Source organism: Odocoileus virginianus, chromosome 13 (genome assembly GCF_023699985.2).
Source record: "Odocoileus virginianus isolate 20LAN1187 ecotype Illinois chromosome 13, Ovbor_1.2, whole genome shotgun sequence".
Classification (NCBI taxonomy): Eukaryota; Metazoa; Chordata; class Mammalia; order Artiodactyla; family Cervidae; genus Odocoileus; species Odocoileus virginianus.
In genome coordinates this window covers 67,699,264-67,723,031 of record NC_069686.1, presented here as the reverse complement: position 1 = coordinate 67,723,031, position 23,768 = coordinate 67,699,264, and the positions used below count along the sequence as shown (strand labels likewise).

At 49.2% G+C, this 23,768-nt stretch overlaps 1 protein-coding gene across 1 annotated transcript in view; it reads right to left on the bottom strand.

Annotated features, from left to right (window-relative positions):
* GYPC (glycophorin C (Gerbich blood group)) overlaps window positions 1-23,768 on the bottom strand; it is a 44,945-nt gene that overhangs the window by 1,061 nt on the left and 20,116 nt on the right. Inside the window, exon 2 of the mRNA XM_020913548.2 lies at window positions 1,787-1,837. Within this exon, the coding sequence (XP_020769207.1) occupies window positions 1,787-1,837 (51 nt within the window). The remainder of the gene's footprint in view (window positions 1-1,786; window positions 1,838-23,768) is intronic.

The following is a 23,768-nucleotide window of genomic DNA, read 5'->3' as shown; positions in this document are numbered from 1 at the left end:
CCTGGCAAATATAGAGAAATGAAAATGGAGATGAAAATGTCCTTAATCCTTCTATTCAGAAATCACCAGTTAACAACCTGATATCTTTCCCTTCCAAGAAGCATTCATGTTTAATCAAAGTTCTTCAGTCTTCAGATGAATGCATGCGTGCTGTCACTTCAGCCGCGTCTGACTCTATGTAACTCAATGGACCACAGCCTGCCAGGCTCCTCTGTCCGTGGGACTCTCCAGGCAATAATACTGGAGTGGGTTGCCATGCCCTTCTCCAGAGGATCTTCCCCACTCAGGGATTGAACCTGCGTCTCTTACATCTCCTGCATTGGTAGGCAGGTTCTTTATCATTAGTAACTCAGATCAATGGCCCCCTCTAAAACTTTTTTACACCTCAGTATTAAGAATTTGCAATCATTTTCAAACTCTTCTTACCAGAGTCCATCTGGCTGATCTGTATTTCTCCAAACACTTTTTATTTGACCATTTTCCCATGTCTTTGCAAATGTTCTGTTTGCTGAAAATATTTTCCCCTCTTATATTCCTGGTAAACTTGGATGCTGCCTTCTGAATCATAAGTCTCTACCACTTCCTCTAAGAAGATTAGCCTTCCCCTGCAGAGGGCATCACTCCATCCCTCAGTATTTCTCTTATATTTTACGAATCTGAGAGTTCTCGGTTTTAAAAGCTGGGCCATCGCAACTGAGCATGGAACACGAAGTGCATGGCGTTGGGAAGACCAGTTCAGCTGGCTGTCCTCTGGGCAGGAGGACGGCGAGGAGGTGAGGGCTGTCCATGGTGTCGGGGGCAGGTTGGGTGAAATGTGGTTTGAGCCCCTCACCCCAATCCAGTTCCCTGTGCTTCTGCGGGAGGGGTCAGGTGGTGCAGTGCCAGGGCTAGTCAGAAGGACCAGGTCACTCGGTCTTGGAGAGATAGGATGAGTGGGGAGGATGGAAGAGCTAGGGTAGGACCAGCGGGTGGCACTCTCACAGCTTGGGAAGGGGTTCAAGCTAAGGTGTTTGCTTTAAAGTGTGGAAGAAACCCTCTGCCTTGACTTAGAAGATGGGTTTACTGAGGGAGGTGCTGTGGAAAATATGTGGAGGCTTTAGCTGAACCCAGTCTCAGCTTTGTAGTACAATTTCCTCAACTTCCCACCGCCTTTAGGCACTTCTGTCTGCATGATGTGAATGACATTACCTAAGAAAAAGAAGGTGCAGCTGCCCAGTGAGAAAGAGAACACAGCGTGATCACCTGCTTTTATCTATTTATATTTAATCATGAAGTTCCCTGAGCTACGAATGAACTAGGGGAGACGTGTGAATCTCAGGACACCAAAAGCTACATCTCACAGACCTAGCGGGTCCTGAAACAGTTTGGGGTCACAGCTGTGACCAGCAAGGGCCAGTATGGGGTTCAAAGCAAGGCTGGAGCAGGGTTAGAATAGGGGGACAGGAGTGTAAGACACGGCAAGGAAGAGCGTGGCTGGAGGGAGCTGGGGAAGAAGGCAGGGCGCCGTGGTCAGCCCCTCAAGCCCACCCAGCCCTGCACATTCCTCGCTGGAGCGGCTCTCCCTCCAGACTCCCACCCTGTGGATCCAGGGCCTCACAGGCCCTGACTTGGCCGTCCGGGCCCCTCATCCACTAGGATGCTGTGTTGGACGCTTTCTCACAGAGACCGAGTCCCCAGCCCACCTTCTAACCTCCTTTGCGGGAAGGAAGGTGAGGCCACGGCAGGCCCTCCCCCGAGTCTCTCCTCTGACCCTCCTGCCTGCTTGTAGGGCCCCAAGACTGCATACCTGCAATGACAGCGATGTCCATCTCACTCGAGGCCATCCCAGGGTTGGGCTCTGCAGATAGAACAGAAGAGCCCGAGATGAGAAAGGATGGCTCCCCACTCCCTGCAGTGCCTCCACTGAGCTCGCGCCCTCTGCTCGCAGGTGCGCTGGCCCAGGGTGCACGGGGAACCGCGCGGCACACGGACAGGCCTCGGGCTGGGAGCGCAGGGCAGGGCCCGGGCTCTGCTTGGCTGCTGACCGCTGCCGGAGAGCGCTGTGTGAGCTCTGGGGCCGTCAGGCACCATATGGCATCTCCAGGACGTGAGGGCCCCTGCTGCATCCCTACTGCACCTCCGACCCAGAGCCCTGCCTGTACCTGCTCGGCAGACACCTGGGCAGGCTGTGATGACAGGGCCAACTGGGTTTAGTGCAGCATCACCTGGCCCTGCACTTAGCTTTTCTCGTGATGATGGTAAAAGCAGACCACCTGCGGGGCGTCCGCATATGTCAGCTGTTGGGTTAGCTGCTGTCCATCTAGTATACCAGGCGCCTGGTATATTGGGGGCTTCCCGATTGGTGCAGTGGGAGAGTCTGCCTGCTAATGCAGGAGATGAACAGGAGATGAGGATTTGATCCCTGGGTCGGGAAGATCCCCTGCAGGAGGAAATGGCAACCCAGTCCCGTATTCTTGCCTGGAGAATGCCATGTGTAGAGGAGCCTGGTGGGCTACAGTCCATGGGGTTGCAAAGAGTAGGACACGATTGAGCGACATCACCACCACTTTTATTAGCCCATTTCACAGGTGGGCCACTGAGGCTCAGAGTGATGTGCCCGCCATCACATAGCTGGTTGGTGGTCAGGCTGGAGGCCAGGACTTAGTCTGCCTTCTCTGAGGGGCCCTGTGTCTCATCTCTCTTGAAGATGCCCCTCCCAGAGATCCCTCTCTGAGACCCTACACAGGCCTCTGCATTCTTCTGTGGGAGAGGCACTCTGTGGAACTATCCAAGTTACTGAGTGTGTTTTTCCAAAGCTGAGTGATCTGGACAGAAGGCTAGGATGTGCAGGAGAGCAGGAACCTCCCCTCTGGAAGATGCGTGAGAGGAAGGATTTATTAGAGGACGGAAACTTCAGTGTTCACATGGAAATCCCATGTTCCCATTACAAGGGTGCCTGCTATTAAAACAGAGAAGCCTGCTTCATAATAGTCATTTCCGTTCAGAGAGTGGCTTTAATTATAGTGTGATGAGGTCATTCTCCCCAGTGAAGCTGCCAGATGCCTCTTTCTGATAAGAAGCTGGCTGGTGGTGGGAGGAAGCAGGGATTCCAGGTCTGAGGCCCCCGGAGGAGGGAAGGCCAGGCTGAGGGCCCGGGGGCTAGCACAGAGCCTGGAGGTGGGGAGAGGAGAAAACGAAGCCTCAAGTCAGCAGAGACAGAGCAGGCATCAGGCGGGGCAGGGAGGCACAGACAGGGAAGGTCAAGTGGATGCTGGGCTCCTCAATCCAGGGTGATCAAATGCAGCTTGGGACTTAGTCTCTAGCACAGAGTGGGCACTTAATAAACATTTACTGAATGCATGATTCCTAGGACAAAGAAATGCATACAAATGAATGCATTCAGAAGCCAGCATTCTGGAACTTACTACATTACCAAGCCCCTCAGAGTAAGTAAGAAAGGCCAGAACCTTCCTTAAGTCGGCGTGGATGGGTATAGAAGCTCAAATACCCAAGATTGCTGTGAGGAATTTTCCAGGTGAAGGCAAGCCTTTCTTAAGTCAAGTTTGACCAAGGCAGCCAGCATTAGAAAGGTGTTATTTCTCTTTTAAAAGCAATTGCCAATTGCTTGACATTTGCCAGGTACCGTTCTTAACACTTGAGGTATTTTAATTCAAATAGTCCCTGTGACAGTCCCATTCAGTACTAGTCACTATTATTCCCTTTTTACAGATTTGGAAGCTAAGCTCCAGAAAAGTGTAACTGATTTCCCTCGGTTGGAGTCTCTCCTGTGTGAGCCTTAGCAGCCTCGGGTTGGCACGCTTAACTCTGCAGGTCCTGCCCAGTGATGAGCCTAGGTGAGCTGGGTGAGGACCAGAAGTAAGGGCTTGGATCACTTGGGGGAGAATTTCTTGGCTTGTGTGTAGAGACCAGAGATTAATTTGTTCAAGTCACACCGTGTGACTGACTCCATGGTCCTGACACTTCAGCCTGGCCAGACCTGCCACACGGGTCAGAACAGGCATAGAGGAGGCTGCCTGGGCATGTCTGGGAAGGTGGGGATGGTGTAAGGTGGTGGTTCTCAGAGTGCGGTCCCTAGAACAGCAGGGTTTCCTGGGAGCCTGTCAGAAATGCACATTCCTGGGCTCCACATTTTTGTACCAGAAATGCTGGGGTTGGGGCCCAGGTGATTCTGATGCACATTCAGGGTTGAGAACTGCTGGTGTAAGAGAAGGCCTTCCAGAGAGGGTTTATCAAGAGGGGCTCATGAAGGACGAAGAGGAGTTTGCTGCATTCCAGGCAGAGAGCTTAGCCCTACAAGAGTGCTCACTTCTCTCTAGCTCTCAGTTTTCTCCCCAGATAACTGCTTGCCGTCCATAGCACCAGGGGTCCTAAAACCTGGCTTTGACCTCTTGCCTCTGGAGATGCGCAGTGAGCGTCCTCAAGGGCCACAGCGCCCTGTGCTGTCGCAGCTAGCAGCAAGGACATGGGATATCTGCAGAAGGCTAGCTGGGATAAGCTCAGCCCCTGTGCAAGCAGTTGGCAGGGTAGTATGCAACTGGATTAGGAGCCTGGAATGGAAGGTCATCATTGCTGAGGTTCAGGGGTACATATGAGCTTGGAATTAGGGTCACTGCGAGCTCAGGATCTGGGGCGGGGGCTGATGGGTAACTGAAGGTAGCGGGGTAGGGGGTGTTTATGGCAAAACAAAGTGTTATTTATGGTCCTGTGTGGGTCTGGGATCAGAAGCAGACGTCTAGTCCTAAGACTGGACAAGTATGAGTGGCCGCCCCACCTTCTGTAGAGACCCAAAGAACCCTGTGTTTTTCCTTCCCAGCTCTCCTTGAGACTGCAATGCCCTGACCAGAGAGGAGGGGCTTCCTTGGTAGCTGAGCAGTAAAAGAACACTCCTGCCAGTGCAGGAGATGTGGGTTCCATCTCTGGGTTGGGAAGATCCCCTGGAGAGGGAAATGGCAACCCACTCCAGTGTTCATGCCCGGGAAATCCCAAAAACAGAGGCGCCTGGTGGGCTCCAGTCCATGGGGTCACAAAGAGACGACTGACCAACCAACACACACACGTGATACTAGTTCAGAATAGGCATTTATCCATTGCAGCCACTGGCGTGATTCTGAGTCTTATTATGGATGTTACTCTGGGTCCCTCACCTGCAGCTGGGATACTGTTTAGGGCGCTCTGACTTCCTGTGCACACACACCACGAGCCTACTGATCTGAGTCACAGTGTAAAGTGGGTTTCTTCCCGAGGGTATCATTCACCATGATGTTTACAGGCTGTGATTTAGGCAACTAAAGAGTCTCTTGATGAGGGTGAAAGAGGAGAGTGAAAAAGCTGGCTTAAAATTCAACATTTAATAAACTAAGATCATTGCATCTGGTCCCATCACTTCATGGAAAATAGATGGGGAAAAAGTGGAAAGAGTGACAGATTTTATTTTCTTGGACTCGAAAATCACTGCAGATGGTGACTACAGCCATGGAATTAAAAGATGTTTGCTCCTTGGAATGAAAGCTATGACAAACCTGGACAATGTATTAAAAAGCAGAGATATCACTTTGCCAACAAAAGGTGTGTATGGTCAAAGCTATGGTTTTTCCATATGGATGTGAGATGTGAGAGCTGGACCATGAAGAAAGCCAAGTGCCAAAGAGCTGATGCTTTTGAATTGTGGTACTGGAGAAGGTTCTTTTTTTTTTTTTTCATTTATTTTTATTAGTTGGAGGCTAATTACTTTACAATTACAATATTGTAGTGGTTTTTGCCATACATTGACATGAATCAGTCATGGATTTACATGTGTTCCCCATCCTGATCCCCCCGCCCGCCTCCCTCCCCATCTCATCCCTCTGGGTCTTCCCAGTGCACCAGCCCCGAGCACTTGTCTCATGCATCCAACCTGGGCTGGTGGTCTGTTTCACCCTTGATAGTATACCTGTTTCAATGCTGTTCTCTCAGAACATCCCACCTGGAGAAGATTCTTGAGAGTCCCTTGAAGTGCAAGGAGATCAAGTCAATCAATCCTAAAGGAGATCAAATCAATCAGGTCTAAAGGAGATCAACCCTGAATGTTCATTGGCTGGACTGATGCTGAAGCTGAAGCTCCAATACGTTGGCCACCTAATACAAAGAACTGACTCACTGAAAAAGACCCAGATGCTGGGAAAGACCTAGGAGAGGAGAAGGGGGTGACAGAGGATGAGATGGTTGGATGGCATTACTGACCCAATGAACATGAATTTGAGCAAACTTTGAGAGATAGTGAAGGGCAGGAAGCCTGAAGTGCTGCAGTACATGGGGTCACAAAGAGTTAGACACGACCTAGTGACTAAACAACGACAAGAAGAATAAACTAAACCCTTTGTCCTAGGGCAGCCTGATCAAGAGATTAAGCGAGAAGCCGACAGAAGGAGAACAAATCACAGCTGATTTCTACTTCACTTGCATCATACCCGTGAAAGCTGTTGTGGGTGATGGCAGTGGAATGGCCAAGCATTCTGATACCTCTGGGCTTCTGAATCCCCTGTGTGGTCACCCAGCTGCAGAACTTGCCAGAGGGGGCCAGGTCAAGGGTGGGGACATCAGGTGTTTCCTGTAGCTGTGGATTCAGAGAGGAAGGGAAGGGCTGTTCCTGCCCCAGCTCTCACGTGGGGATGTCACCACCTCCCATAGAGGCGGGGTATGGGGGTAGGGATCAGGGGAGGTTGATATTCTAGCGAATCTTGGGAATTTTCAGGGGTGGGCACAATGCTCTAGGACTAGGGAAGTGCTGACACAGGTCCTGGGGGCTCAGCCTTGGGGTGGGGGTGGCGAGCAGGGGGAGGCGGTCTTACTAGGCAGAAGGCACTGGGTGAAGTTGTCTCTTAGCTCCGAACAGCAAGCCAGCAAAGGGGAAGCCTTTGCGCCTTTTTGTGAATTGCAGATAATAAAATGCATGCCCAGAGAGCTCAAGTAAGAGGTCAAAGTCTCACAGATGGAAGGGGCAGCGCCTGTGTTGTAACCTGGGATGCCACAGCAGTAAAATGTGTTCTCTCTCCTCAGCGCCAGCTGCTGAGTTTGGAGATGGCCTTGCTCCTGCACCATAAGTAATCTGGCTGCAGCCAGCTCCCTGCTGATTTTCCAGGTCTGCAGGGGGATCAGTCGCCTGTCCCCTGGTCCAAGGCAGCAGCCCTGGGAGGCAGCAGGGTGCAGAGGTGCTGCTCCACCACGTAGGCGACGTTCTCCGTTCCGCCTGGCAGCTTGGACACAGCTCACAAGGCACAGCCTTAAGCAGCAGCTGGATTCTCAGGGGTCGCAGTGCTTAGGCACTGGCCCCAGGGACATAAGGTGACCCTCCTGTCACCACCAAGGGCCTCACTTCTCTTGTATTTTCCGATAAAGCTGTGCTGGGAGGTTCTTTTTCCTGCAAGGCTTTGTCTTCATACCTTCCCACCCACTTCCGATGATTTTTCCTCCTGCTTCGGAGGTCCTGGAAGAAGCACCCCATTCCTGTTTCACCTGGTCCAGCCAAGAAAAGAATTCGCACACAGGCAGAGGACTCTGGGAAAAGGAAGATTGTTTTAGTCTTCGAATCCTGAAGGGAAACTCGGGTGTGTCACGAGGTCCTGGGTGAAGACTGTCATGTGAACCGTGACAGCGGAGTAGATGTCAGCAGGGCAGTGGCAGCCGCGTCTGTCGCTTGACGGTACTGGGCCAGAAAAGTCACCTTACCCAGCGCACTCGCGGGGAGGGGCCGTGGCTTTGCGTGAGTCTGACTTGCGTCCAGGGGAAGGACAGGAAGCTTTGTGGCTATAGATAATTCTTTGCTTGCACTGGAGTTTCTCCTTCCTTTTCTACATTCTGGCCTCAAAGGCCTGATGCAAGTGAAGTCGAAATCAGCTGACAACTGATGTTTACTAACTGACTTTCCTTTGGGGTAAGAAAAAGGTCAAAGACATTTACTTTTCTTTGGTCTGTTGTTAATCTTGCCCGGAAAGGGTATAGCACTCAAGCTAAAGCACTCCAAGGAAAGAAACGGATAGCTTGTTATCCACTTTCTGTTTTTTTGCAAACCAGCATTTGCCCAGCCCCAGGCTTCATAGCATGTGGAAAGGATGAGGTCTGTCCCCAAGACATTTATGACACGGTTGAGATCGGACACATTTATGTGACAAGTTAGACTCTGTGTCTTCGAGTGTCAATATAAGCAATAAAGACGTGCTTGGGAAACAGTCACAGATGCAGAGAAAAAACTTATGGCTGCCGAGGGGTGGATGGGGGAGGGGAAATGGGGAGAAGGAAACATGGGCCGATTAGGATTGACACACACACATTAGTGTATATAACACTGATAACTAACGAGAGTATACTGCATAACACAGGGAACTTGGCTCAGTATTCTGTAAGGACTGTAAGGGAAAAGATTCTGAACAAGAGTGAATATTTGTACACACATAACTGATTCACTCTGCTGTGTGCCTGAAACTAGCGCCGCACTGAAAACCAGCTGCGCTCCAACAAAAGTTAATAACAAACAGAAGACGTGCCTGGGGCTGCTCTAGCGGGAACTCAGCCATCAGACTCGGCCCCAGGATGCCCCGGTTCTAGGACGGCGAGGAGACTCAGGACTTTCTTCATTCGTTCTTTCCTTTGGCAAACTCTCTTTAGCTACTACATCCTATGGCAGATAGTTAAGGCAAGGTCCCTGCCTTCAAAGAGCAGATCCTACAGCAGAGACAATGATGTCTATGGGAAACTTCAGAAAGGGTAATTTTCTGGGTTCTCACAAAGGTTTCCTAGAGGAGACGGTCCCAAGACTGGCCTTCTGAGATGCTGAGTGGGCACTGCCAGCAGGTGGTAAGAGAAGGCTGTGAATGGAAAGGTGATGGGAGGTGACCGGAGGACCTCCAGGTGGGTCTGCCTGTTGGGATACCTGGTCATCGTGGGTCAGGGTCTGGGCTCCTGGGAGCTGCTAGTTGTAGGCTGGAGAAGGGGAGTTACCTGCCTGCAACTGCCAGCAGGTCACCCTTCCTATCTGTGCAGAGAGACTGTGTCCACTTACCCAGGCTCCCAGATCAAATTCTCATGACAAAGTACCTAGCCAGGTGAGGCCCATGTGAATCTGATGTGCCTTGGTGAAAATGTGTCTGCTAGTCTCAAGGTCAAAATGATTGCCCTCATGGTCCCGTGTGTTCAGTTCAGTTCAGTCACTCAGTCGTGTCCAACTCTTTGTGATCCCATGAACTGCAGCATGCCAGACTTCCCTGTCCATCACCAACTCCTGGAACCTACTCAAACTCATGTCCATCGCATCCAGTAATGCCATCCAACCATCGCATCCTCTGTCATCCCCTTCTCCTCCTGCCCTCAATCTTTCCCAGCATCAGGGTCTTTCCTAATCAGTCGGTTCTTTCCACGAGGTAGCCAAAGTATTGGAGTTTCAGCTTCAGCATCAGTCCTTCCAATGAATATTCAGGACTGATTTCCTTAAGGATGGACTGGTTGAATCTTCTTGCAGTCCAAGGGACTCTCAAGAGTCTTCTCCAACACCACAGATCAAAAGCATCAGTTCTTCAGTGCTCAGCTTTCTTCACAGTCCAACTCTCACATCCATACATGACTACTGGAAAAACCATAGCTTTGACTAGACGGACCTTTGCTGGTAAAGTAACGTCTGCTTTTTAATATGCCATCTAGATTGGTCACAGCTTTCCTTCCAAGGAGTAAGCGTCTTCTAATTTCATGGCTGCAGTCCCTTATGTGTCGCCTTATAAATAATCTCCCCAATCCCAGGGAGGCCAAAGCACTCTGCAATGTCATCACACAGATCTGAAACCCCATCCAAAGATTCAGCCGTATTTGTCTCCTCCTGGCTGTGATCCCACTTTCCCTGTTGCCCCGGTGCCTGCTTATACTGTATGAAAACAGGGACAAGTGTCTGGTGGGTACCAAAGCCTTGCAGGCTGCAACACCCCAGCCATATCACCTCACATGGGTGAAGCACTGGGGCTTGGGATGGGGTGAAGAGAGGAGGGCTCCTTGCTCTGGAGAATAGAGCCAGTCCTGGCATTGATACACTGGACTTGTCCAGTTTATATGCAGACTGGGGGCAGATAAGGGGGCTGGAAAGGGGGTCTTCCTGTCTTTGGATCCTTACCCAGAGAGTTTGCATGTCCAGGCATTGCTGTTTTAGGGATGTGCTCAATGAAGGGGAACTGAAAGTTGAGGATGCTGTAACTCACAACCCAGAGCATCTGCTTTCCTCCAGCTATATTTCCCTGCTATTATTCCTGAGGTTTTTTGTTTTTTTTTTAATAGAGTCTTATTCCAATACAGAAGTCACCACTGTCCATAGGTGGATGCTCCTCTGAGAGAGGGGCCTTGTCAGCTTTGGGTTGTTTGGGGTTTTTTAAGGGGGCAGCAAATAGCCTCAAGGCACAGAGTGGGAAAGGGAAGCCCTGTCTCCTCTCCACACCCTGCCCTTCTTCCTCCTGAAGATCTGAGGATTTCTAAGAAACTGGAATTCAAAGGAGACCGGAAGAAGGGGAGGAAAAGATCGCAGTCTGGCCGCTGTGTGTGGTCCTGGGGAGGAGATGGGGCGGGGCAGGGCCAGAGAAGTGTCTGGTGTAGCAAGCACCACCAGAATCTCAGATAAGACAACACCAAGACCACCAAAAGAGCTCAGAAGGTTTGCTCTTCCTGGGAGGAGGTGAAGTAGAATGCCTCCACGTGCCGCCATGCTGGGCTCCAAACCCCCAGAGGACTGAAGTTCTTTGTTTGGGAACCTGCCCTGTGAATCTCTTCACTGGCTGTTGATCCCTTCCTTGTCTTCCTCTTTACCCTGGGGAGGCTGACCCTACTCTGCATCTCCTGAGCGACCAGGCAGCTGGTTTCCATTTAAGCTGGGAGATGGCAGCAGGAAACTGGAGTTTGGAGGACAGAGAGGGGTGGTTATGTTTTCTCTGCCGCCTCCGTGACAACAGCTCCTAACCAGATGGTCTTCCCTTCACAACTTCCGCTGTAACTCCAAACACACCATCCCCACCCTGTTCCATCAGCCTCTTAACTATGGCTGAGAGAGACTAACAAGACCAAATTTACACGGCAGTGCTTGATCTCCTGCTGAAGCTTGAGTTCTTAACCACTTGAAACTGTGTCTGCTTCTTTTCAAGAACAGAACAACCTCACGCAATGGGAGAAGTAGGGTGCCAACTCAGAAAACCAGAGGCTGGACTACTTTTGTTCTAGATACCAGGATATAGAAGAATGCACCATTTTAAACTTGTTGTGAAGATAAAATTAACAATGTACTTTATAAAACATAAAGCGCTACAAAAATTTTCATGATATTTCATGTATTTACATGCTATTGTCTAAAATATATGCTGTCTAGATCACTCAAAAAAATGCGGGATTCTCAAAAATGGGAACCCTTCCTTCTCTCACACATTCTTTGGCAAATATATCACCCCAAGGATCAAACTCCATTTCTAGTCATTGATCCTGGAGAAATCACCTAGAAACGGCAACAAAAATTCATGCTTGGCAAAGTGTATTGCCATTGGGTTTAAGATGGAAAATAAGAGAGGACTATCTAAATGTTTTGCGTCAAGAAATTGGTTCTGTAAATTATGATATACCCACAGGACAGACAGTTCTGCTGCACTTACTGAGGGACACCTGGGAATTCTTAGTGATGGGGGGAAACGCTCATAGTATGATCTAATGGAAAGGAATAGGACTCTAAATATAAACTATGTTAAACATTCTAAAAAAGAGTCAATAAAAGAAAAGAAAGGAAATACACTTTCTTGAGATGGTGGCTTTTGGGTGGTTATGGGTTAGGGGTAGGTTATAGGGGTATCTTTTTCTCCTAATATATAGATTTCACAACATCCTCATCCACATATATGTTCATGCGTGCACCTGGGACCTGCAGCTCTATCAGTGGTCTCCCTGAGCTTATGCAACTGCTTCTTTAAGGCACAGTCCCCGGCATTCACTGATGGTGACAGTTATGCCCCAGCCAGGGCCAAGCGCGTGGACAGTGAGCAGATCCAGTTATGATGGGGAAGACAGCTCTGTAAGGAGCAGCTGAACTGTGCAGGCCCAGGGAATGGGCCAGCAATGATCTTCCCAGCCCTGATTTCACACTGGGGGACCAACGTGGGGACCAAGGACATGACCTCTCCAGCCTAGAAAAGAGCAAAGGCCAGGGTTATAAAGCCTCTCCTTGCTGGGAGTTGGGAAGAGACATCTGGCTGCTCTGAAGATTTATCCGAAGAGAATGTCTCCTCCCGCAGATGTGCCGAAAACAGAACCAGGCCCACCCGCCCCCGCCCCCGCCCCGTGGCGCTGTGTGGCCTGTTTGCTCTCCCACTCACACCCTGAGGTTGCTGCTGTTTTGCACATGCCTGGCCTGCAGTTAGATTTGGTGATAGACTTTCTTATCACAGGAAAGTCCGGCAGTAGGTGAAAGAACTTCCTTATCCACACTTCTCCTTCCCTCCCCTTTCCTGAAGACAGTGTGGCCCCATGAGGATCAGCGGCATCCATGGACCACATAGGGGGTGTGGGAACTGCAGGGACCTAAGACCCGGATATAGAGGGAGCACTCGCCTGGGGACCAAAGGGGAGTCTCCATCACTGCTGGCTTCTCTGTCCCCCTAGAAACACTGGCCTGAGACAGGTGTGAGCATCCTTGCTTTAGAAATGTGGAGAGTGAGCCCAGGGAGCTCCTGGATCTTACCCAAGGCCTCACAGCTAGAGAGCAGCAGGGCCAAGGCCCCAGCCCAGCCAGGCCCTGGCTCTCCCCCTGCCCCAGTGGTTCTCAGAATGCCCCCTCCCACTCCCACATCACCACCACCAGCAGCAAAGGCAAAGTATTTGGTTGGTTAAAAAGTTCCTTCAGGTTCCCTCTACCCCTAGCTTCCACTTCCCCCAGTGAGCATTGTCTCTCTTCCCACTCGAAAGCCCTCCTTTCTAGACGTGCATCATGATATAATCACCACCACTTAGGGGCTCACTTTATAAGTTCCTGTATCAGTGCAATTTATCAGGAGAACCACTGAACTGGATGCAATAATGCCCATCACTTTACAGAGCAAACTACAACCTGCCTGAGGTCACACACACGGCAACATGGGGGTAGGAATTGGGCCTGATTCCAAAGTTTCCTCCAGAATCCTCCCTTCAGAGAAGGTTCACTGAGGGCCCATCACATTCCCTTCATTAGAGTCTGAAGGTCTAACAGTTAACTGCTCTAAGTAAGACCCACCCTTGGGGTTTTCCATTCTGGGGTAGGGAGAGCCAACAGGCAGTTAAAAATAGGGATTCATGATTCAAGGCCCGGGTGCTGATAAATCCTGAAGACATGAAAAAGGGAGAAGGGAAAAAGAATGATTGAGGAGGTGATCAGGGAGGTCACCCAGAGGAGGCAGCTTTCGGGTTGTGCTAGACGAAATGCTTTTGTCCCCTCTGCCCCCTACCCCTGCCCAATTTCATATCTTGATAACCAGCCTCCAGTGTGGTGGAATTAGGAGGCCACCAGAAGGTGACTAGGTCATGACGGTGGAGTCCTCATGAATGGAATTAGTGCCCTTGTAAAAGAGACCCCAGAGGGCTCCCTCAGGCTTTCTGCCACATGAGGATACAGAGAGAAAACGCCGGGCTATAAACAAGGAGGTGGCCCCCACGAGACCTCAAGCCTGCTGACACTTTGATCTTGAACTTAATTCTCAGTGCCCAGAACTGCCAGAAATGCATGTCTGTTGCTTTAGCCCAAATCTGTGGGAGCAACTGAACAACAACAATCGTGGCATGCATTATAGTGCCAGAAAGGACTAACACAGGCTGAAATAGATGGAGAAGCTCTATACAGTCAGCAAAAACAAGACCGGGAGCTGACTGTGGCTCAGATCATGAACTCCTTCTTGCCAATTCAGACTTAAATCGAAGAAAGTAGGGAAAACCACTAGACCATTCAGGTATGACCTAAAGCAAATCCCTTATGATTATACAGTGGAAGTGAGAAATAGATTTAAGGGACTAAATATGATAGACAGAGTGCCGGATGAACTATGGACAGAGGTTCAAGACGATCCCCATGGAAAAGAAATGCAAAAGCGCAAAATGGTTGTCTTAGGAGGCCTTACAAATAGCTGTGAAAAGAAGAGATGTGAAATGCAAAGGAGAAAAGGAAAGATATTCCCATTTGAATGCAGAGTTACAAAGAATAGCCAGGAGAGATAAGAAAGCCTTCCTCAGTGATCAGTGCAAAGAAATAGAGGAAAACAACAGAATAGGAAACACTAGAGAGCTCTTCAAGAAAATTAGAGATACCAACAGAACATTTCATGCAAAGATGGGCTCGATAAAGGACAGAAATGGTATGGACCTAACAGAAGCAGAAGATAATAAGAAGAGGTGGCAAGAATACACAGAAGAACTGTACAAAAAAGATCTTCACGACCTAGATAATCATGATGCTGTGATCACTCACCTAGAGCCAGGCATCCTGGAATGTGAAGTCAAGTGGGCCTTAGAAAGCATCACTAGGAACAAAGCTAGTGGAGGTGATGGAATTCCAGTTGAGCTATTTCAAATCCTGAAAGATGATGCTGTGAAAGTGCTGCCCTCAATATGCCAGCAAATTTGGAAAACTCAGCAGTGGCCACAGGACTGGAAAAGGTCAGTTTTCATTCCAATCCCTAAGAAAGTCAATCCTAAAGAATGCTCAAACTACCGCACAATTGCACTCATCTCACATGCTAGTAAAGTAATGCTCAAAATTCTCCAAGCCAGGCTTCAGCAATATGTGAACCGTGAACTTCCAGGTGTTCAAGCTGGTTTTAGAAACGGCAAAAGAACCAGAGATTAAGTTGCCAACATCCAATGGATCATCAAAAAAGCAAGAGAGTTCCAGAAAAGCATCTATTTCTGCTTTCTTGACTATGCCAAAGCCTTTGACTGTGTGGATCACAATAAACTGGAAAATTCGGAAAGAGATGGCAACACCAGACCACCTGACCTGCCTCTTGAGAAACCTATATGCAGGTCAGGAAGCAACAGTTAGAACTGGACATGGAACAACAGAGTGGTTCCAAATAGGAAAAGGAGTACATCAAGGCTGTATATTGTCACCCTGCTTATTTAACTTATATGCAGAGTACATCATGAGAAATGCTGGGCTGGAAGAAGCACAAGCTAGAATCAAGATTGCCGGGAGAAATATCAACAACCTCAGATATGCAGATGACACCACCCTTATGGCAGAAAGTGAAGAAGAACTAAAAAGCCTCTTGATGAAAGTGAAAGAGGAGAGTGAAAAAGTTGGCTTAAAGCCCATCATTCGGAAAACTAAGATCATGGCATCTGGTCCCATCACTTCATGGCAAATAGATGGGGAAACAGTGGAAGCAGTGTCAGACTTTATTTTTCGGGCTCCAAAATCACTGGAGATGGTGATTGCAGCCATGAAATTAAAAGACACCTACTCCTTGGAAGGAAAGTTATGACCAACCTAGATAGCATATTAAAAAGCAGAGACATTACTTTGACAACAAATGTCCATCTAGTCAAGGCTATGGTTTTTCCAGTGGTCATGTATGGATGTAAGAGTTGGACTATAAAGAAAGCTGAGTACCAAAGAATTGATGCTTTTGAACTGTGGTGTTGGAGAAGACTCTTGAGAGTCCCTTGGACTGCAAGGAGATGCAACCAGTCCATCCTAAAGGAGATCAGTCCTGGGTGTTCATTAGAAGGACTGATGTGAAGCTAAAGCTCCAATACTTTGGCCACCTCATGCAAAGAGCTGACCCATTGGAAAAGACCCTGATGCTGGGAGGGATTGGGGGCAGGAGGAGAAGGGGACGACAGAGGATGAGATGGCTGGATGGCATCACTGACTCGATGGACATGAGTTTGAGTAAACTCTGGGAGCTGGTGATGGACAGGGAGGCCTGGCGTGCAGCAACTCATGGGGTCGCAGAGTCGGACAAGACTGAGGCACGGAAGTGAACTGAACTGTGAGCCCTAGAGACATTTGAATGAGGAATGTCCCAAGGAGACGTTAGCCAGACGATGTGTTCCCAGGTGAGCCGGAGACCGTGTGGTCACTGCAGGGTGAGTGAGGGGCAGAGTGCGAGGAGGTGCGGCGATGGCGGGACAGGTTTGCCCCTGCAGCACGCTGCGAGGGACGGGAGGCCAGGCCAGGGGTCCAGCAGGAGCCACATGTGAGACAGAGTCGTCACTCTGACTGCCGTGCTGAGGACAGACCCTGAGTAAAGATGGCAGAGGCTGTGGCCGTGGTTTAGGCAAGACCTGGATAGGAACCGTGGTGGCACAGGTGATGAGGGGTAGGGGCATTTGGGGCACATCTGGAATGTGGGGCAGACAGAGGTTGCTGATGGATTAGATGTGGAGCGTGCAAAGAAAGAAAAGAGAGTTTTGGCCTGAGCAGGGAGGGGGGCAGAAATCAGCACTGGCTGAGGATTTGTTCATCTCAGGGACGTGGTAGATGTGAAGCACAGGTGCAGGGCAGGCCACTGGAGAGAGGAGTCTGGAGGCGGGGGAAGGCGAGGGTGAAGGGACAGCTGGAGTTGGGTGTTGCTCCAGCGTCATGACGGCGCTCACAGACACGGGCTGGAACCACATCCCAGCAAGCGTCAGTGAAGGAGAAGGGGCAGAGCTGAGCCCTGGGCCTTGGACTCACGCGGCAGCACTGGGGCCCAGGCCGAAGCAGGCAGTGAGCCAGGAGAAGCCGGGGGTGGGGGCGAGCCACGCCGAGGGGACAGGCCAGGCTCCCCTGCAGGGGCCCTGCTCCATCCATGGCTGACCTGCGCTCCCCAGGCCCGTATGTGTGCGAGAGTCCACCTCCCACGCTATGAACGTCACCACCGAGATCTCCCTTCTCTCGAGGGCGTCATCAAAGTGGCCCCTGCCAGCAGATGACCCCTGACAGCACACTGTTCTGCAAACTGAAAAAAGATAAACCTTCCTTCTTCACACCTTGTCTCCCTCCCACTCCTGGGTCCTGTCTCTGCTCTCCCTTAGAGCAAAACTCCTCAAAAGGATGTCTACACCTTCTTTTGATGTTTCAGACGTTTCTGCCTACCTCATAATTGGTGCTTGGAGGGAAAGCAAGCGGAGGGAAGGAAAACTGGACAGAGAGAGGTAGTGGCTTGTTGAATAGGGAATTGGGGTTGGGGATCATAGCACTGAGTGTGGGGGGACCAGTCAGTGTGAGGATGTGCGTGTGTGTGAATAAGGGGTGCTCTTAGCCAGCCTTGAGTTCAGCTGCACAGGAGGGGGAAGAGTTATATTTCCTGCTCTAAACAGGGGCCATTAGGAGAAAAGGAGAAAAGGTTAAGAGAACTCACATGTTCATTCAACAAAATTCATCTGGGGACATAGCAATTAAAACAAAACAAACAAAAAAAACCCAAACAGCTGAAATTCTTCTCTTTCTGGAGTTTACATTCAAGGGAAAGGATACAAACAATACAAAGGAGAAAAACACAAGCTATGGAGTATACTAGACAGTGTGAAGACAAAAAAAAAAAAAAAAGACAAGGACCATGAGTAGGAGTTACAAACGTGAGTAAGTGTGGCCAGGGAGACGTGGCATTTGACCACGACCTGAAGGGGGTATGGGAACAGCTATCCAGTGGGTGTCTGGAGAAGAGCATCTCAGACAGCAGGAACAGCAGGTGCAAAGGCCCTGGGGTGGGAGCAGCTCCAGTGTCAAGGGCCAGCCAGAAGGCCAATGTGGCTGGAGTGAAGTCAGCCTGTAGAAGATGCAGTCAGAGAATTAACAGCAGAGGATGATGGAAGGCCTGGAGAGCCCTGGACGAGCTTCAGTTCTTACTCTGAGAAGGATTTTGAGCAGAAGAGTGACATGAACTGATTGTCATGCTGTCAGGATCACTCTGGCCACCGTTCAGAGGAAGGGGACCAGGTGGGGGCCATGGTACAGTCCACAGAACAGAGAATGCTGGCTTGAACTTCAGTGGGAGACATGAGAGGTGATGGGTTCGGAATGTATTTTCTAGGAGGTCTGATGATGGGCTGTGGGGTCTAAGATGCTCGGCGGGGAAGTGAGTAGATGGAAGGTGACGGACAGGGGAAGTGGTCAGGTACTGGATTCAAGATGCCCACATGTCTGAGGAATTGCTGGAGTGAAGATGTGGAATCAGCAGAGGCCTGAGCTGTCGTAGAGCAGGCCGCCTGAAATGAAGACTTTGAAAGTGCCCCGTGAATGTGTCATTCTGGTTATGACTGCAGGAGCTGATGCCATATGGGGAAGTGAGGTTAGTGGTGTGTGTGTGTGGACAGCTCAGAGTGATGCTGGTGAGAAAGCTGAGATGGTGAGAGAGACGGCAGACGACTGCTTGGAGGAGAGCATGATGTGTGTGTTCAGGGGGAAGGAACAACAGCGTCTCCTGTTCCCACACTGTGCCCAGTTGTAAAGCCAGGTGTCTGCTGCAAGGAGGGCAGGCGTGTTCAGCCAGGCTGGGGTAGGAGGCTGGGTGGTACAGCCTGTGGTCCCTGTGTGCTGAGATGTCAGGGAGCTGAAGGGATCTGGGGACGGGGATAACGGCAGGCCTGGGTAGCCAGGCGTTTGTATGCCTTCTCCTTTCCCTGCAGTTGCTTTCCTCTGCCACATCGTTCAGTCCCCAGGTTGGACCTACTGGTGATTCAAGGGCTAGCATCCCTGGCATCGAGGCCACAGGGGCATGAGAAGCTGCGTGGTCTGTCCCTCCCACTGTCTCGGTGTTGGGGGTCGGCCAGCCACATCCAGTCCTTCTGTTGTACAGTGGGACAGGTCCACATCCCACTGCCTGACATTTCAGAACCTCTGGACTCTCCCAGGCCTCCTTCAGAAACGAATCCTCTAAATGTATCCTTTGTGGTTGCTTGTGTGTGGTGGACTGGTTGGTTGGAAGGAAGTTCCTGGGAGATGGAGATGCTGTGCCGCACTACAGACACGCCTGCTTAGCTATGAGTTCAGGTCATGTCACCTCCTCTGAAAAGCCTTCCCTGGTTTCTGTATAGGGCTCATCTGCTGCTTCCTCTATTCTTGTAGGAGCAGCAACCTTTCTCATAAATATTTTAGGCTTTGCAGCCCATGTATGGTCTCTGCTGCATATTCTTCTTTATCAGTTTTTCTGTTTCTCCAAACAATCCTTTAAAAATGTGTAAACCCTTCTTAGCTAAACAGGTCACAGGCTGGGTTTAGTCTGAAGGCTGTAGTTTACTGAACAACTTGTTCAAATCATCACTAAAATGCTTTGTGGTCATCTATCTCTACACTTATTTTTGAGCTATAAAGAGGAAGGATTGTATTTGACCCCTCACTATCTGACACAGTGTTGGGTTGTTGGATGAATAAGTGATGTTGCATAAAATATCCTCTGACATGTCCCAACTGACTCTCTTATCATTATTTTTTTGACACACCTGCCTCTCACATGTTAAATAATCTCTTTGAGAGTCTCCAAGTCAGCCATCAAACAGTCGTCACTTCACAGAGGTACACAAAGCTCCCAGCGACATTAACGGCTCTCATTTATTAAGTTCCTGGTTTGCAGTAGATCACTGTAAAGGTGACGCTGACATCTTGTGTGTGTGTGCAGTGCATGCATGTATGCCTGTGCATGCGTACATACGTGCATATGTTCACGTGGTCACCCATGTGGTTCAAGTTCTGGCCACTTGGCCTCTGAGCATCCCATAGTCATGCTGACATGCCTCCCATGGTCCCTGCTCTCCAGCTAGATCACATGTGCTAATCCTTACCACTTCTCCAAGGACTTAATTCACTTAAGAAATCATATAATTGCCTTTTCAGCACAATTAGGTACCTAATTACATGACTAAATGTCCTCAATCAGGCTGCATGTGTAAACGATGATGATGCAGTTAGCCATGCTTTGTTACTGGGTTCCGTAAGTTGAAGAACAGGAGACAGAAAATGCTTTTCTCTCCCCTTTGTGAGCTTTGACAGGCAGGATGCACAGAGACCCACGTCAGGCCCGGAAAGTGAAAAGGATGGTGGCAAGAGGCGGTAGGGGGACTTGTGCTGCCCTGGGATCCGGTCAAAGCCTCAGGGAGAGCCTGTCAGATGCAGGAGTGGGGTGCTCGCATTCTATAGACAGACACTAGTACTTCCTCTAGGATGTACTAAGGGGAGTCCAGAGTGAACCAGAGATACAGTACTTTCAATTCATGAACTCAAAAGGTGAAGGTGTAGGCAATGATCCTTGAAGGAAGGAAAGCATATTCCCCCATCCATTCCCTGGAATTCTTGTCCTCCCAAGCCAGGGAGGGGGCTGCATCAGGGACTCTGCCTTCTCCTTACCCTGGGAGGAGGCATGCTGGGCTCACTACTGCTATGTGTGCAAGGGGGTGATGAGGGAGCCTGCCTCTGAGGGTATTTGTGAGGATGACATGAGATGATGCATATGATGGTGTCTACGCACACTCACAGACGAGTCTGGGCACAATACATGCTAGCTGATACTGTGAGTAATACCATTGTAGACATTTCTTTTTCCTGCTGGAATAGTGTTTGAAAAGTGTGCTCGGGAGCATTCTGATCTAAGTACTGGGAATGTGTTGCTCAAGGTGGTGGTAAAGAAAAAGAATCGGCACACATCAGCAAACTGCTCTTTACAAAAACTGTCTGAAAGTGATTCAAGGGAGCACCTCGGATGTGAAGGGAGGGTAGACTGCAATGCCAGAGAGATGCGGTCATGAATCCTGGCTCCTCCACTATGGCCATCTCCAGCCCTCAACTCACTGATCTGTAGAGAAGGATGCGCCTGTATGGCCCCAGGAGGTTTGCAACCAACATACGACAGCTCTTCCTATCATTCCCACCTTTCTGAGAGTAGCTCCTTCTTCTCTCTTTTCACATACACACACACACAAACACACATACATCCTTGGCTTCTGAATGCAGGGTGCCTGGGGGGCCGGAACAGGGGACCGGTTCTTGTGACTTGGGGGGCAGGGAGCGCGTGTTCGTCTCCTGGACACTCGGGCTTCCTGAGCACTTCCACTGTGCTGCTAGCAGTCTTTTTGTCCTCTGGCTATCAGGGCAGGAAGGGGCTGCAGGAAGTCATCAGCTCATCTCTTCAGTCTGCATCAGGCAATGGAACTAAGAAGTTGCCTGGCTCTAGTTCAAGCCCTGCATAGTCTTTGTGCTTGGCGAGAAAAAGCCCTTCTCTTCACTGCTCCCGCCCCACCACCCCTGTGTCCCATCCTCCCTCCGTTTTCCTCCCTGATGAAGGTACGTTACAGTATGTCTCAATCCATCACCCTGACACCCTCCTGCATCTCTCTCCCCTAAAGGTCTTGTGATTTATGTTTCACTAACATTAATATTTTAAAAGCAAAGAAGTCATAAACACACACATAACTCTTCCTCCTGTCAGTAGAAATCCCATGACACGAATCAACTGCCATCTAAATTAAATGTTTCTTTCACAGAAAGTGATAAATGCCCTGGAAACTTAATCAAATAAAGCCAACAAACTTGAACTTTGTTTCACTTCAGGATTTTGTAGGTGGTTTATTTAAAGTCCCACAACTGGTTAATGTCTAATGACCAACAGGAAGGGTGAATTTCACTCTCCTGTTATTTTAATGCAGCTAATATAAACAGAAAGGATTGTCCATATTGCCTCATCAGGGATCTCAGCACCTCAAAATTGGGTTTGAAATCTAAAACATATTAGGGGGTCAAGGGTAAGTATAAACACAATTTACTATTCTTTGGACAGGTGTACTGACTTCTTAAGCAAACCAAGTAAAAGAGCAAAAACAGAGTTAGCAAAAAAGACATTCGTCATCTACAGGGTTGGATCTATTCGAGTAATCAGGATTAGGGAGGGACTATGAGATAAGCCAGATGGTCTAAGACAATACAGATTTGAAATATTTTTATCCTTTTTAGTATGAATGATTTTACATTAAAACAAATGCAATGTTTAACTTTATACCTCCTATTTGGAGTAGAAGGAAGGGGAAAATATCAATGACTAAATTCAGTACATGTTTTTAGTTTATTTTCCTCTCTTCCTTTTCCTTGTCTTATTACATCTTCCACCATCACTATCACATTTGATATCATTAATAAACTTCATCACTCATCTGCTTGGTGAGTAATGAGTAATGAAGAGTCTTAAAGGTGAGGTTAGATAAACTGAGTCTTCTCCTGTAGGCAGTGAGCAGATGAGAGATTATAGAAAAAGAAAATCTCTAGAAAGGTTGTAGTAGAGGAATGGAGAGGAAAGTCTCTCTTCTAAGTTTAGCAGAGCCCTCTCGTGCTACCGAAAGAGGATCAGCATGACACGGCAGGAGACCAACGGACTGAGAGCAATGGACACGGAGAAGGCGTTACAGGTGTGAGGCAGGGGCTCCAGGGAGGCTCACTCGACGAGGCTGGGAGTCTTCTGGAAGGAGTGTGGCTAGAAGCTAGTGAAGGAGACATGTGTTTGGGGAGTGGGATAAGCATTATGAATAAGGATTTATTGTTTTGTATTTAAGTATATCCAATCATTGAATCACTTCCACAATTACATCACTTAAAGTATTAAAAATTAATTGGCTTCAGATTTTCAAATTTATACAGAAATAGGTTTTTTACCTGCTGTGGGAGGCATCCATGAACTAGATGGAAAGGATGAATAAGAAGGAAATCTCAAAAGCTTCCCTAAAGGTGTTTTTAAGAGTGGGAATGCTTCATATACTCAAAGAGTCTTTGCGGTTAGGAACCTGGCCTGGGGCTTGAGACAGTGAGCTTGCTCAGAGCAGCACGGGCCTCTGGCTCCTGGGCCTCAACTCTGACTGGACAGTAGCATCTCATGAGAGCCTTTGAAAAACACTCATGTTCTGATCAAATGCAGGATGCTAATTAAATTTGACTTCTGGATAAATAGCAACACAATTTTTAGTATGTCCCAAATAATGCATGCCAGCTCCACGGACTGTTCAGTTCTTTTGTCAACTTAACAGCTGCTCTGTGAGTTCCCTAATAGGGATCCACCCAGAGGAGACCACGGGGGTTCCCAGGCCTAAACCCAGGGTGACAACCACAAGCCAGTCCAAATTCCCACACTGTCATCTCAGACATTCACGTCGTTCCTGCCCCAGGTCAGCCCCGTGTAGATCATATCAACTCCAATTACACTTTGCATCCCCATGTTCTGGCTCTTGCTGTGCCCTCTGCCTGGAATGTCCACTCCACCTAGCTTATCTGGTGAATGTCCACACATCAATCCACACTGGTACACTGCCACCTGTAGAGGGCATCTGTTCTGACCTTCTAGAAGGAAGTGACCTTCTGTTTCTATGGAGAGACTCATCAAACACAGCAAAGAACTCTGGGGCACAGTGAGGGCTCTGGCATCTTCCTTTTGGCGTCTGGTATTTTGCCAGGTGATCTACACATGGAAGGTGACCATCCAGGTGATCATCAAAAGCTCACCGAGTGAAAGCTCCTCCCAGCAGTGCAGTGGACACAGCAGGAAATGTATCCAGATAAGTCATTACAAAAGCAGGAGTTGGCAGTGATGTGAAGCCCACCATATCAAGTATTGATTAGCTGCTAGGTGTGAAGACCACCTCTCTTGCCTTTATCACTGCAGAGAACATTTATACACGCTGGTCCTCTGGCTCTCAGGATTACACATGAGGTTTTGACGGATTCCAGGGGAGAGATTCGAGGAGTCCTGCTCTTTCTTCCCTAGACACAGCTCATGAGAGCAGCCACCCTGGCTGGTCCTATTGCT